The following is a 13401-nucleotide window of genomic DNA, read 5'->3' as shown; positions in this document are numbered from 1 at the left end:
TTATCTCCATGAGGTGAGAGTAGCACTATGTGAAATATAAATTATCACTCCTGCTTTACAGAGGTGAAAATTGGCATTCAGAGAGGGTAAAGATATACATCATGAAATCAGAGTCAGTACTCAAACTCAGATCTTCTTATTCCAGAATACTCTTTCTGTTGCATATGACCTGCTGTTGTTCTTGTTACCTTCCTCTGGTTGCAATCTAGTTCCTTAGTGTTTTTCCAATAATATCTGAAATTGAATATGAAACTCCAGGAATAGTTCATCTGGTACAGTATATAGTACCTGTTTAGGATGTATTTTTAATGGTGGTAAAATTGGAAACAGACCTGATATTGTGGATGTGTTTGTATTTTAGTAATGGACTAAGTGCTTTTTTCCCTCTTATTACCACTAGATCCAAGACTCGTGACACTAAGGTATTGATAGAAGACACAGATGATGAAGCTAACACTTGAATCCTCTGAAGTCTAGATTAACGTCCTTGGTTTTCCTACTCTACAATTCTTTCCTCGACCAACGCAACCTCTAGTATCTTTCCAGCCGAAAACAGGAGAAGACACATAATGCATTTTCCGAGCTCTTCCAGATCGGATCCTATGGACTCCAAACAAGCTCACTGTGTTTCTTTTCTTTTACTCTGGTTTAATTTTCATTTTCTATTTTTAAAACAAATATTTACTTCATTTTGCCAATCAGAGGACATTTTAAGGAACAAAAACATAGTATCTTATGGATTGTTTACAATCACAAGGACACAGATACCTATCAGGATGAAGAGCAGGCATTGTAAGGACCCTCTGATGGGATGGTACTGAGATACTTTGGCTTCCGCTTGGCCCGGTTTTGACTGGTTGAAACCGGACATTGGTTTTTAAATTTTTTGTCAGTTTATGTGGAGAATTTATTCCTTTCCTTCATACCCAGCGCAAAAGGACTGGCCGCACTTGCAGGGAAAGTGCAACTTTGAGCAGTACCTTCATTCACGAAGCTACTTTTTAATTTGATGTAACTTTTCTTATTTTGGGGAGGGTTGCTGGGTGGGTGGGAAATATGATGTATTTGTTACATATAGTTTTCTCATTATTTATGAAACTTAACCATAAAAGAATGATATAACTCCTGTGCAATGAAGGTGATAACAGTGAAAGAAGACAGGGGAAACTAATATTGGACAGCATTTATGAGGGTTTCGGCCGCAGTACCTCTTGCATGAGACAACTTGCACCAGTCTGACTTTTTCTTTCCTCTTTAATTTGAAGCCAAAGTTTCATTGCTGATTTTTTAAGTTGCTGCTGCTTTAGAATTCTGAGCATGTCTTTCATAACAAAGCATCCACACACTTTCACACAACTGGTTGAAATTTATTTAAGAAGTCTGATACCCTTTTTTTAAGGGACAGATATGGCATACATTGGCCCATACTCCAACCATACAACTAAAGTTATGCCTTATTAAGCTTCAGCATGTAGGGTAATTGAATAGTATAACCTTCACTAACTCTGAATTAGAAGACAAAGCTATTGAGAGACTCTCTACACCCTCATTGGATAGATTTTCTTCTGGGCTCAATTACATTAGCCAGAATTTGATCAAATTAAGTTTGTCTTGGGGAAACCATATTTTTGGGAGCAAAGAACAAATTATCTTTCCTCTTTCACATTACACTGATAAAACAGACCTTGGCTGCCATTTCTCCCAGGAGTTCTAAAGGATGAACATTGGGTTTCATGCCCTCCTATGATAGAAAACCTGCTTTTAAAATTTTTTGGGGTCTAAGCTTGGTCATACATAAAAAGTATATTTTTAAGATATATCATAGTCTGTATATAGTGCCCGTTTTCACATCTTTGATTTCTTTCCTATGTTACTAACAAATCCAGATAAGCCCACAGACCATAAGGGATTGTACTTTCTTGAATGTGGTTGGCATTAAATTTAACATTTCATTATCTAACAAACTTAAATATTAAGAAAAAGTAAAATATGTTTTAATCCTCCCTTCTCCCCAGATGCAGACGAAGGTTCCAAAGGCAACCTTAGTAGATTTGTGCAATAAAATTATTGCTGTCGTTTTCAGCTTGATTTTAGACAAAGGAACAAATGAGTGGAAGGGCAGCTATTATTACTTACTTACTCTTAAAAACATACAGTTACTGCCCCTTAACATACTCCTTTTGTCATCAGCTTTTCTCCCATGCACCACAAGTCTTTACTCATCCCTGGCATAATTCCAGGAGATTATATTAAAGTTACTCTTACTACCAAAAGTCTATCAATTAACTGACAAATAGTTTCTTTTTTAAAGGAGTTTCTTCCATCTTTATTCTGAAAGCTTCCAAAATGTGTTCCATTTCCAAGATTTTTTTTTTTCCTGAAAAATCATATGACTTTGTGGCTTTTATTGCTTTTTTGTATGTCTTGCCACGTATGTTCTTTGTCCCAAAACCGAAGACGAAAAGCTTAATTACTGGTTTTTGTTTTTGTTTTTGTTTTTTTAGTTTAAGTAAATTGAGTCATTTATAATAATCAGTGGTAACAATTTAGTGCCCCTTGATAGATTAAAGGTTGCATTATTTATACTTGGGTTTTTTTTCTAACTGTTATTTTTGTATTTTAAAACTATGGGGGAAATATCATTGGTCCGTCAAGAAATAGTAATTATTACTGAGTTATAAGTCCAGCGGACCAGTCATTTCTTGTTCAAATAAAATTGTTGGTACTAATGTATATCCAGAGTAATTTGGATTATCAACTTCATTCTCTTAGTAAACCGATATAATAACACACATAAAATCTTACAGTTGACTTCTGGTATTTGAATTCCCCAGTATTTTTACTTCAGTGTGTCCTGTGGCCGATTTGGTCTTCCTTCAACTGTTATGATCCTAGACCCTAATCAGTATTATTTTTTCATAGATAATACAATATTAGAATGTATTCCTTTTCTGACATGTTTGTCCTATTAGCGTAGTCTATTCAAGGATGATAAGGTTTATGTAACTTTCAGCTTACCATGACAGATGCTTAAACGTGTATTTAAACATATGCACAGCTTTATGTTCCTCCTAAAGCTGTAAAGAAAAGAGGACTTTTCCTCATCAAGAGGAAACAGTTTTGGAGACAGAATATACATTTAAATTTTTTTCTCCAAAAAAGGCAATGTGCATTTTTCTCTCCTAAATTTTATATGTCTTAGCAGTTGCGAATACTATGTCCTACCTAAAATTTTATTGGAGACTCCTGTGCATTGAAACTCGCAATAGAACTCTTAGGAAATGAATGTCCCAAAGCCATTTGAAAGGAGCAGCAATCTCACCAAAGGTAAAACGTCATCTCATTTTAGGTTTAGAAGTTATAGTTTTATTTGAGAATCACACAATTTATTATATCAATTAAAATACTTCCCAAAGAAATGTAAAAGAAGTATAAATAAAATACATTCTTCATTTTATAAAAGATAGTATAGAAAACATTGATGTGTGTAGAAAAGCTAGAAGACAAAAGTGGCTTATTTTCTATGCACAAATATGTGCTTATATTTAAGGCTGCCTATACTGTTAAAATTGAATAATTGGTGATTTCATATACAGAAAGACATAATAAAAGATTGAGTTATTAATTAGGTTATAATGGTTATTTTTAAGATTGGAAAGAAGTTGAAACCCCGTGTGCAACTTTCTTTTCCAGCATCAACCATTTTTCTCCTTAAGAGAGCTGCTTAACTTCAGATTCAGAAGCGATGTGAGATGAGAATGCCAGTCACCTCAGCAATAACCTATATGGACCCTTAAAGAAGGAAAATGAGACTCGGCCCCTAGGATTCATGACTTCCCAGTATTCTCAACATGAGAGTTCTAAGAATTTAACTGAAATTTACTAGACATAAAACTTACCATGGTTTGACTGAAGTACATTCATGATAACTAGAGAAAGCAGTTCATCCTTAACAGGTAAACTAATGTAAATTAAGAATAGAAGAAAGTAATCTATTACTGAGTTGTACCGGCATCAGATTAACAGATACTTAGTTGAAGAGAAATAATTGCGGAAATAGCAGAGAAGAGCAAGAGGATGTTGGACCTTGGCAGCAGAAGCAGGGCAGTTAGGAAAGTATGTGAGCTCAGTGGCATGGAGGTGTCTTGCTGTCTCTCCTTTCGGTAGTTACGTTGCTGGTAGAGACCTGCCTTTATTTTTCTGTCATTTTTCTCTATTACTTTGCATTATTCAGGCAACAGTTCTTTATGCCCAAATGAAATTTTGAACGTAATGACTGAAAAAATTTCTTAGTCTAAAGAAAATAATTTAGAAAATAACCCTGTCCATGGCATTATTTTATTCAAAAACAATTCTCTGAAGTGATTGCACTTTATATTTGGTAATTTCAGGTTATTATTATTTTCTTTAATACTTTGCACAAAGTTTGCCTCAAAAAATAAGTACTTATTGCTATATAACTTAAATTTTTAATTTTTAAAAAAATTTTATTAGTTTCAAGTATACAGTACATTGGTTAGACATTTATATAGTTTATAAAAAAATTTCCCTAATTGCCCTTTCTCTCCTCTGGCTCTCCACCTAACTGTTACAGAAATATTTTAATTTAGATAGCTTCTCAGATTTGAAAATAATCAAGTTGACTCTATGGCTTTCTCAAACAAAAAATCTCCAAACTTTTCTCAAACCTAATTTAAAAAGAAAAAAGCCAATATCATTACAGATAAGATATGTAGTCACTGGGTTAAGACAACAAAACTTGTAGTAGAACTTTGGGGAAAAATAGATAAAAAAGAATAAATTGAATTTATCAGTTTAGTTTATTTCCTTTTATGATGCATCTAAATTTTATTTCTTCCTTGTAATGATTAGCTAAAGCAAGGAGAATTAAAGTGAATTTTATAAATTACTTAAACATATTTCTGCATTTGAGGTATCAGTCTTGATAGTAAATCTTAAAAAGCTAACTTTCTGCATTGAATTTCAATCTGTACAACATCAGAGCACAGTGGTAATATAGGATGGAGTGGTTATATTGGAACATAAGAAATTTGTGCTAGTCACTGCTAAAACCCAATAATTTAACCAGCATTAAACCACACTCCACTCACCAAACATGAAAAAGTAAAAGCATCTCATTAGATTTGGAAGAGGTTCAGTGAAGTGGTGTGAGACATTTGCCTGGGAAGGGAAAGGAGCCTGCTGGTGGATATGGCTCATAATGCCTTTTTTGTATGAACTGGCAAAACTCTGATATGGAGTTGACCCTTAAAAACAACTTCAGAATGTATTTGCTTGCTTACGGTGGAAGAGGAAGTGAGAGGGATGAGACGAGAATTTCCCCCGAAGTGAAGAGAATCATTATACTGATTTTCATCTAAGGTATGTTTTCTTGTAGCAGATCTTTGGTTCATTTTATTATTAAATCAAAGCCACTTTCAGTTTTTTTATGATGCCATCAAGCTAAGGAGGACAATCAAACAACCAATTGTTTGCCTTGGATTCAATATGTCTGCTAATTACACAGTCTCATATACCTTCAGACCAGTTACTTGACCAAACGTCCACCATATTACTTTAGTTCTTCCTATGCCCCTTCCTCTGTACCCCCACCAATCAGAGGGAAGATGTACTACTAGAAAGATGTGGACTTCTAAGAAAGAGCAAGGATTCCATCTCACTACCCCTTCATCATGATCTCCGAAGTCCCCACCCTGACTTCCCTGACTTTCATATTAGCAACACCAGCATGGTGGGAATAGACAGAAAGATTGGGGAATCTCAAAAGAGTAGTTGATCATGACATTGTTATTCTTTTGAACTATAAATTTGTGAGCCGCTCATATTTGCACAAACAGCAGAACTCTAAACTTTATCACATTGTGAAGATTAATTTCTTGCTGTTTTCCACATTAGCACAGAAGCTTGTATCTGAAGAGTATTTAGGAGGGAAATAGGGTGTAAAATGTATCTGTTTTTTTCAAACCCTCTCCCTCTACTCATGTTTCCTTCACCCCCTTACCACATTGTGTTGGTCAAATGATACTATTCTATGAAACTGAGCTATAGTTGTCAAAAGTAACTGTGATTGATTAGTCTTCTGTGGGTGCTTCTTTCCTTTTTTTGTTCCCCTTGCTTTCTTACTCCCTCCACTCTGGTAAATGGAAAAGATGATGTCAAAGAATTGATGCTTGCTTGGACTCATGTTGTATCTGTGACTATGCTATTATCTGTCTCCTTTTTCCTTCTTATATGGGTAGAATTCTTAAGAAGTGTGGAGTTCTCTTCTTGATAAGTAGGTTAAATGCACAAGTGGTACTGTTTTATAGTTTCTAGATGGTTGTATAAAGCAAAAAGTTAATGTGGTTATGTGTTTTTAAAAGAAAATAAGTGATTGGTTACAAAATTCTGTCCTTTTTTCATTATTACAAGCTCTCTCTGTTTTCCAACAGTTTCCTGACTCCTTTGTCACTGGTTTGTGTGATTGTGTTTTTCTCTGGGTTTCTTGGATTCCTGAACATGGTTCCTCTTGGGACTAATTCGTATAAGGGTTTAGGGCAAACAGACTTCAAGGGTGAAAACCATTTTTAATACTTTTACTAAATTAAAAAATAATCTTAAATGGCTTTTTTTCTTTAGGTTGATATATGAAGTGTGACTCTAAAGCAATGAGACTGAAGAAACAGATCGTTTTTTGTTTTTTGTTTTTACTCACACTAAGAATCTCAAGTGTTAGGTGAAATAACATGTTTAGTTGATTTAGAGAGTTGGACACTTGGTATCAGTACATATCCATGCCCTGTGTGGGAACATAGAACTTTCTGTAAAATACCCAGATTAGTTATCACTCCTTATATCTGTCTAGGAAAAATTATAAAATTAACTGACCCTAAGGTGAATATGCTCAAAATGGAAAGAGAAAAATTTTATTGACTAAAGCATAAAAGCCTTTTCATTTTAATACCACAAACTCTATTCTTACTATATTTTTGTGTAGGCTAAACCAGAATATGATTATGTGGAGTTTCCAGATCAAATTCAAGATAAGTCGTGAGTATATATGAATCACTAGATATTCAATATACCTTCCTATAATCTGATAATAAGAATAATACATGCTCAACATTTGTATGCTTATAGTATTTTACATTTTCCAGACATACAGCATCTCAGATATGTGAGTTAACAAGTCATCTTGATTTGTAGATGAAAAGACAAAGAACTAGACCAGCTAACTGTACAATCCCTACTTGACTGCTTTTCATAAGAATACTCTACCTTGCGCCAGCCACCTTCCTTCCCTTCCAGTTGTTAAAATCTTCACTGATGGTGAATTGGGATGGTATACTGGCAAAAGACATGCGCTTGCAATGTAATAAGCATTTGAGATGTAAAGAGACAGTAGCTATAGAGCAATGGGATTGGTTGATTATTGCTAAGTGCCATTGATACCTATAGAAGGATAATGAACAGCTGAGGGCAAGTACCAGGCAATTAAAAGCCAAATATGGAATCATAGGGCCTCTTTGGTTGCATGCAAAGAAGCTCTCATCTCCTACAGTGGGAAGGAAGAGAAAGTGAGGACCAAACCCAAGACTTAATAGAATAGCAAAACTTCAAAGATAGTTAAACACCCAACTAAGGCAAATCTGTTACATAAGGTCAGGGCACTGATTAGGGAAACCTGACACATCAGATACAATATCTGGTTGCATCCCTTCCCCAAAGATTTTGCCTCCCCATCCCTATTCCATTATCCATGATAGGAGACATGAAAGAAATCTCTCGTGCAAGACATGCACCCCTCAGGATTCTCTATGACTCGGGGTCCGGGGGGGCATGCTGGGCCTGCTAAAGGAGGATAGGTACTGTACACCAAAGGAACCACAAGATACAGTTAGCAAGTACTCATAGGAGCTGGAAGAGATCCTTGAGGGTGCTTGAAGAAATGGACCAGAATATAAGGTTAAGTACAGAATAATTTTTGACTTGGAAGTACCCCCAAAGATACAGAATTTAACTGCCTAATAAGAATTCTAGGAGTCAGAGCAAACTTGTTACTAGCGTGGCTCCTAAAACATGGGAAAAGTGATGGCAGTCACCCAACTTGTACCTCTAGGCTTATACTAATAGAGGAAAAAAAGATGGACAACCAGGAGGCCAAAAGCAGTTGTCCCAATAAAAATCACAATCCCTGGCCCAATTTCTGAAGCCGAGCCAGTTTTCAGATCCAAAACTACTGACAAAAGAGATGACTAGTTCTGTAGGAGGGAAAACACTGCAATATCACAGCAAGTACACACAGTAATGATTCCCCTATGTCTTCCCCACAGGTAGAGCTATTTACTCAGGTTAACTGTGCACTAGGGAAAAGGGAATACCAAGACATTTTGAAGACTTACACATAGGGCTTGTGTTGTCATTGGTGCCCAAAGGCCTTAGTCATCTTGGCACCTGTGTTAGATTTGGGTCCTATAGAAGCCAGATAATAAATGTAGTCCTGACCAATGTCTAGTTTACAGAGATCCACAGCATCCATGCACCCATTGATCAATTACCCAGTCCTCATATATAATCGAGATGACCTATTTGGCAGTTGGCCTAACCCCAATACTGTATCCTTGGTCTGCAAAATAAGAGCTATATTGGGAAAGGCCAAGTAGTAGTCTCTCAAATTAACCCTCTCCCTACGCATAAATTGGGAGAGGGGGAATAGAGATTATTACCACGTTCTATCCTTCTCTTCCTCTCCATCCTTGTTTGTTTGACCAATCTGGTCCCTGAAGAAACTGGGTGGATTAGGAAGGGTCATTGCAGACCATCACAAGCTCAATCAAGTGTAACCACCTTCTCAGGCACAATGCCAAATGAGGTATTTTCATTAGACCAGATCGATACAATCTCAAGTATATAGTATTTAGCCATTGATTTGGGTAAAGGCATTCTTTTCTCTTCCAATCAGAATAGGATCAGAAACAATTCACATTCCCATGGAAATGACAATACACGTTAACAGTTTTGCTCCAAAGAAATCTGGACAGGCTGGATATTCACAGAACATAACTGATCCATTACATCAATGACATATTGACTGGTTCAAGTGAGCAAGAGGTGGCCAGCACACTGACTTTGTGTGTTCCCAAGAATTGCAGCCTCTCTTTGGCTTGCAGATAGCTGCCTTCTTGCTATGTCCTTTCTTTGTGGACCCATCAAAAAATAATTTCTTAAAGAATAATCATGCCTCTCATGTAGGTATAAAATGTCAGAGATTTTCTTTGTCATTAAGGAGAGAATCAGTAAAATGTTACAGTCTATTCAAAAGAATTTAAAATGCATGCACACATATATATGTAGACATCTGGAATGCTGAGAAAAATTTACAAATGAATGCAAAATCAACAAAACTGGCCAGTATTCATGGGGCAATTCTACCAAATATAACTGGCAATTCTATGGACAAAAATCATTTACGTTACTCTCAATTTCTCTACAACTAATACAATTGTAAAATACTCATAATCTGCAAGGATGCACTAGTCAGTGCACCCAATAATCTTTTTGATCCGTTTCAAAGTCTTTCATGTTTTCCCTTATATTTTAATTAATGGCTGACACCTCTACCCCAAATTATGAGTTTATCGGGTCATTTGGCATAATTTAAAAAAACACAATGAAATGCTTTTGTTCTCAAAACCCTAGAGAAAAGTCCTTTTCGGCTTTAGCCAGCTAGGTAATGCCAGCAGCCTGGTTTAGGTCCTGGGGCAGATAGAATTCACTTAAGTTCTCTTTTCTTCTAAATCTTTACAGAAATAGCCCAACTCTTAGAGATATTATTAGCAATATCAATATTAGCAAGAGAAAAATTTTTTTTGTCTTAGATGCTCCATACTAAAGAATTAGAAAAAGCTAACCCCTTTTTGAGGGATCTACCAACCATGATTGTTACCACTACTCTCCTGGGCCCAGTGCCCAAGGCTGCTGCAGAATGGAGCTGGACATTAAGGGAGACCCCAAAGGGAGAAAAGGGAATAGAAAACTAGAGAGATGATTCTGGGTAAACAGCATCTTAGAGGGGAAACAGCCATGAACCACAGAGTACCTTTCCAGACGTGGCTGCTTATGAAGATACAGTAATGGGCCCAATGGGGCAGGACTTTGTGCATATAAAATCAGAGCTTTCAAGTGCTTGACAGCCCTCAGACATTGGCACTCTTGAAGGCTTTCTAAGAAGGTGCATAGAATCCACTTTGGCCTGGTACCTGGCGTCAAGGGGACTCTGAGGTCTCTGCTCTCAGTTCAGTAAAGGTGGTGCTCCATACCCTGTCTCAGCCAGCTATGCGCAGAAGAGGGCCACTGTGTCACAGCCGCTTCACCATTAAACACACACTTCTGCACACAACCCTATGGCTCTTGGAGCAGCATCTTCCCTTGGAGCACCCTAACCTCCCCCAGATCCCATCCACTCTTTTGCTCTCCACCATCGTACTTTTAAACTGGTTTTGAACCCAACCACTTGAGTCAGTGGCTACTTACCTTTCCATTACCAGTTGATCTTTTTATTACTTCCAAGGACCCCGAGTTTGTAAAGATTTTGTACAACAAACCAACCATATTTATTGCATAATGATCCTTGTCCCCATGACAACCTGTGTTGTCCTATTGAATTGATATACCAGTCAAAAGCAAAAACACTTCTCATAGTAAATGTATAATTTCCATTAGACTTCTTTAAATATTGGAAATAGCTTTTGCTCCCCTCCCCATTAGGCATATGGAGACCCCAGATTGGGAAACTTCTGAGGGCTAATGTTGAGTGATTGCCAACCAAGTCTCTCTAGTTCTTCCTTTTCACAGATGGGCAAACTGAAGCTATTAGTTTTAAGGTGAATTGACATAATCAATAGACAAAGAATCAGAGTGGAAATTGAGATTTGTTAGAAGTCCCCTCTTTTTTTGGTCTCTTGACTCCTCATAGCGCTAACTTTCTAAAAAGAAATAAAGCTGGAATGGGCCACCACTTGCCCTTGAGATAGCCTTTTTTGCTTGCAGTCTGACCCCTTCTATGGGATCTTGGAATTTGCTGTACAGCAGCTGCCTGCTCCTCCTTGCCTGGGGAGAGGCCTAGTCTATCCCAGCAGGAGGGACTATGAGAAGTTGTCTGGACCATGTTGTCCTATAGTGTACGCCATAGGATGCTTATTGCTATTCTGAGGGAAATGGCTTCTGTAGTCTATCACTTTTGAGAAAGACAGGGTTAAACAAAGGTAAACTGGTGTAGTTTTGTTTTCACTTCAGGACTTCCCTGAGCCTTTGAAATGCCTTTGGACCTAATGACCCATGTGGAGGATAAGAAAACTTACTGGACCTGAATTCTCTTTTTCAAAGGAGACCTATTAATACCTCATGGGATTCTGGGATTCTGAGGAATTCGGTTTGGGACTTGTTAGTCCAATCCACCATTTCCACCAGGTGAGGAAACTGAACTCCACAGAGTGACCAGCACTTAGTCCCACAAGTAGATGTGGCCTAGCCAGAGCTGGATCCAGGTTGCCAGTCCTGGACTTTTCAAATTTGGGTCCTTCCATCCATACCTCACCTACCTTGTACCTTAATTTGACACAGGAAAAACTTGCCTGTGGACCACAGAGAGGCTCAGAGAGGCTGCTTTTGAGGCCCATTTGTGTTGTCAGCAAAATCTCCAAGGCTGGTGGAGGCAGGAGGGAATGGGGAGGCAGGAACTCCCACAAGATAAGGCATTGCACAGCTTGGGGGCTATAGAGGGCTTTGGCTCCTGGAAACCCCGTATAATGGTAGATCTGAGGAGCTAGTCTCCAGCACGAATGCCCTGAGGCAGGAGGCAGCTTCCAAAAAGGCAAAAGCAGGCTCGCCTGGACCCAGCAAGCTGGCCTTCTCTGGTGGGTGCCCCTGTATGCTCACACCTTGTGGCCTGGGTTGGTTGGAGACAACTGGCTTGCAGCTGCTGATGAGGGTGTCCATCTCCACTGTAGCAGGGAGATGTCTCCAGGAGGAAGAGAGGACCTGACTGCTCTTCAGAGCTTGTCGAGCAGCATTCCCAACAGAAAGTGAGGGGTCAGCAGGGCTCCATGCTGACTTCCCCCACTTGCTTGAGGCAATGTTCAAGGGGCTGCCAACAGCAAGATAAACAGGGACTTGGCTCCCTTTACAAAGCAGCCTCAGGTAGCCAATCCAGAGAAAGGACACAGAAAAGAAAAACGAAGAGCCAGGGCTTTCCAGTGCAATAGCTCGACCTTCCTTGCAGCCAGTATGTATTGTCTTTCCCCTCTGTCTAAAGCAGCTTCTGAGACTGGGGTGACCCTCGCCCACCCAAGGCTGAGCCACTCTTCTTGGCCAGATTAGACCTCCACTGGCACAGCCAGATCTTCCTCCCTCCCTGCCTGCCCATGAGTGTGAGACGGTCATAGTAAGCAACTGTCCTCCATACCCAAGGTGACCACCCCCAGCACAAGCCTTGTTTCCCTTTGAGCATTAGCAGGGTTAGGGGGGCTCTGATTTGAGAGGGACACACTCTTGCAGGGCACCCATCTGAGAGCCATGGTCTGGTGGGGCCATGTGTAGGACTCTCTCTTGAAGGCTAGTCCCTGCTACAGAAATGTGGTTGCCAGTCCTGGGGCGGGGCTGAGGGCTGGGTCATCTACCAGCCTTTTAACTGTGGGCAAACTCCTTGAGATATGGCCACCTTGAGTCTTAGCTCTTTCCTTTGCAAAATCTGATTTGGAGGGTTGTTGGGGGACATTAAAGAATATGAGGTGCTGCTCTAATGTACACACTGTGTCTGCCTTTCATGACAGGAGGAAGGTGTGAGGCGGATGGCTGTATTTAACTCCTGTCCCAGGGAGGGGAGCGCTGCAGGAGGAATGTTCATAGCCCAGGATTCCAGCATTAGTCCTGAGTGAACACCTCCTTAGAGAGTTTCTTCAACAAGTAAAATGCATTTCCACTGTCCACATTACCCTCCTCTCACTTGATCAAGCTCATACTCAGACCTGAGCATCACCTTGACCAAATTAAATGCTTGGTTTTTCACAGTAAAAAATCATATCATCTATAAAGTATAATGACTTTACATGCCTTTAAAATCTTATACATTACAATTATACTCCTTTTTTAATAATTATATACTCCAGAACTTATAGACCATTGTTAAATGAATATGGCTATGCAGAACATTCTTGTTCAGTCCCTAATTTTAATAGGACCACCCTGGGGTTTTACCATTTTGTAATATGTTGGATTTGAGAGAGAGATTTTTATTGTGTTAAGGAAGCCTCTACTTTTAGGTACTTTGTTGAATTTTGTCAATTACCGTTTCACCTTCTATTGAAATAATTGTAATTTTTAATTAAACTATTAGTGTGGGGA

The 13401-nt window shown here is 38.6% G+C and overlaps 2 protein-coding genes across 5 annotated transcripts in view; both read left to right on the top strand.

The window, feature by feature from the left end:
* The window catches only part of XPR1 (xenotropic and polytropic retrovirus receptor 1), a 127295-nt gene extending 123838 nt beyond the window's left edge, over nucleotides 1-3457 (top strand). The window contains 1 exon segment of the mRNA XM_025043963.1: nucleotides 401-3457. Coding sequence (XP_024899731.1) covers nucleotides 401-461 — 61 coding nt within the window. The 3' untranslated portion in view covers nucleotides 462-3457.
* Nucleotides 3458-6594: 3137 nt separating this feature from the next.
* Nucleotides 6595-13401, top strand: part of KIAA1614 (KIAA1614 ortholog) — a 44468-nt gene continuing 37661 nt past the window's right edge. For 2 of the 4 annotated variants that reach the window (XM_025043961.1, XM_025043962.1), the window contains exon 1: nucleotides 6595-11469. In XM_025043961.1, coding sequence (XP_024899729.1) covers nucleotides 11404-11469 — 66 coding nt within the window. In that variant the 5' untranslated portion in view covers nucleotides 6595-11403. Of the gene's footprint in view, nucleotides 11470-12830; nucleotides 12964-13401 lie in introns of all 4 variants that reach the window. The other 2 variants (XM_015586222.2, XM_025043960.1) reach the window with 2 other exon arrangements.

Source organism: Pteropus alecto, unplaced genomic scaffold (genome assembly GCF_000325575.1).
Source record: "Pteropus alecto unplaced genomic scaffold, ASM32557v1 scaffold101, whole genome shotgun sequence".
In the NCBI taxonomy this organism is placed as follows: domain Eukaryota; kingdom Metazoa; phylum Chordata; class Mammalia; order Chiroptera; family Pteropodidae; genus Pteropus; species Pteropus alecto.
The sequence above is the reverse complement of the archived record's forward strand: the minus strand, read 5'-3'. Positions and strand labels throughout refer to the sequence as shown.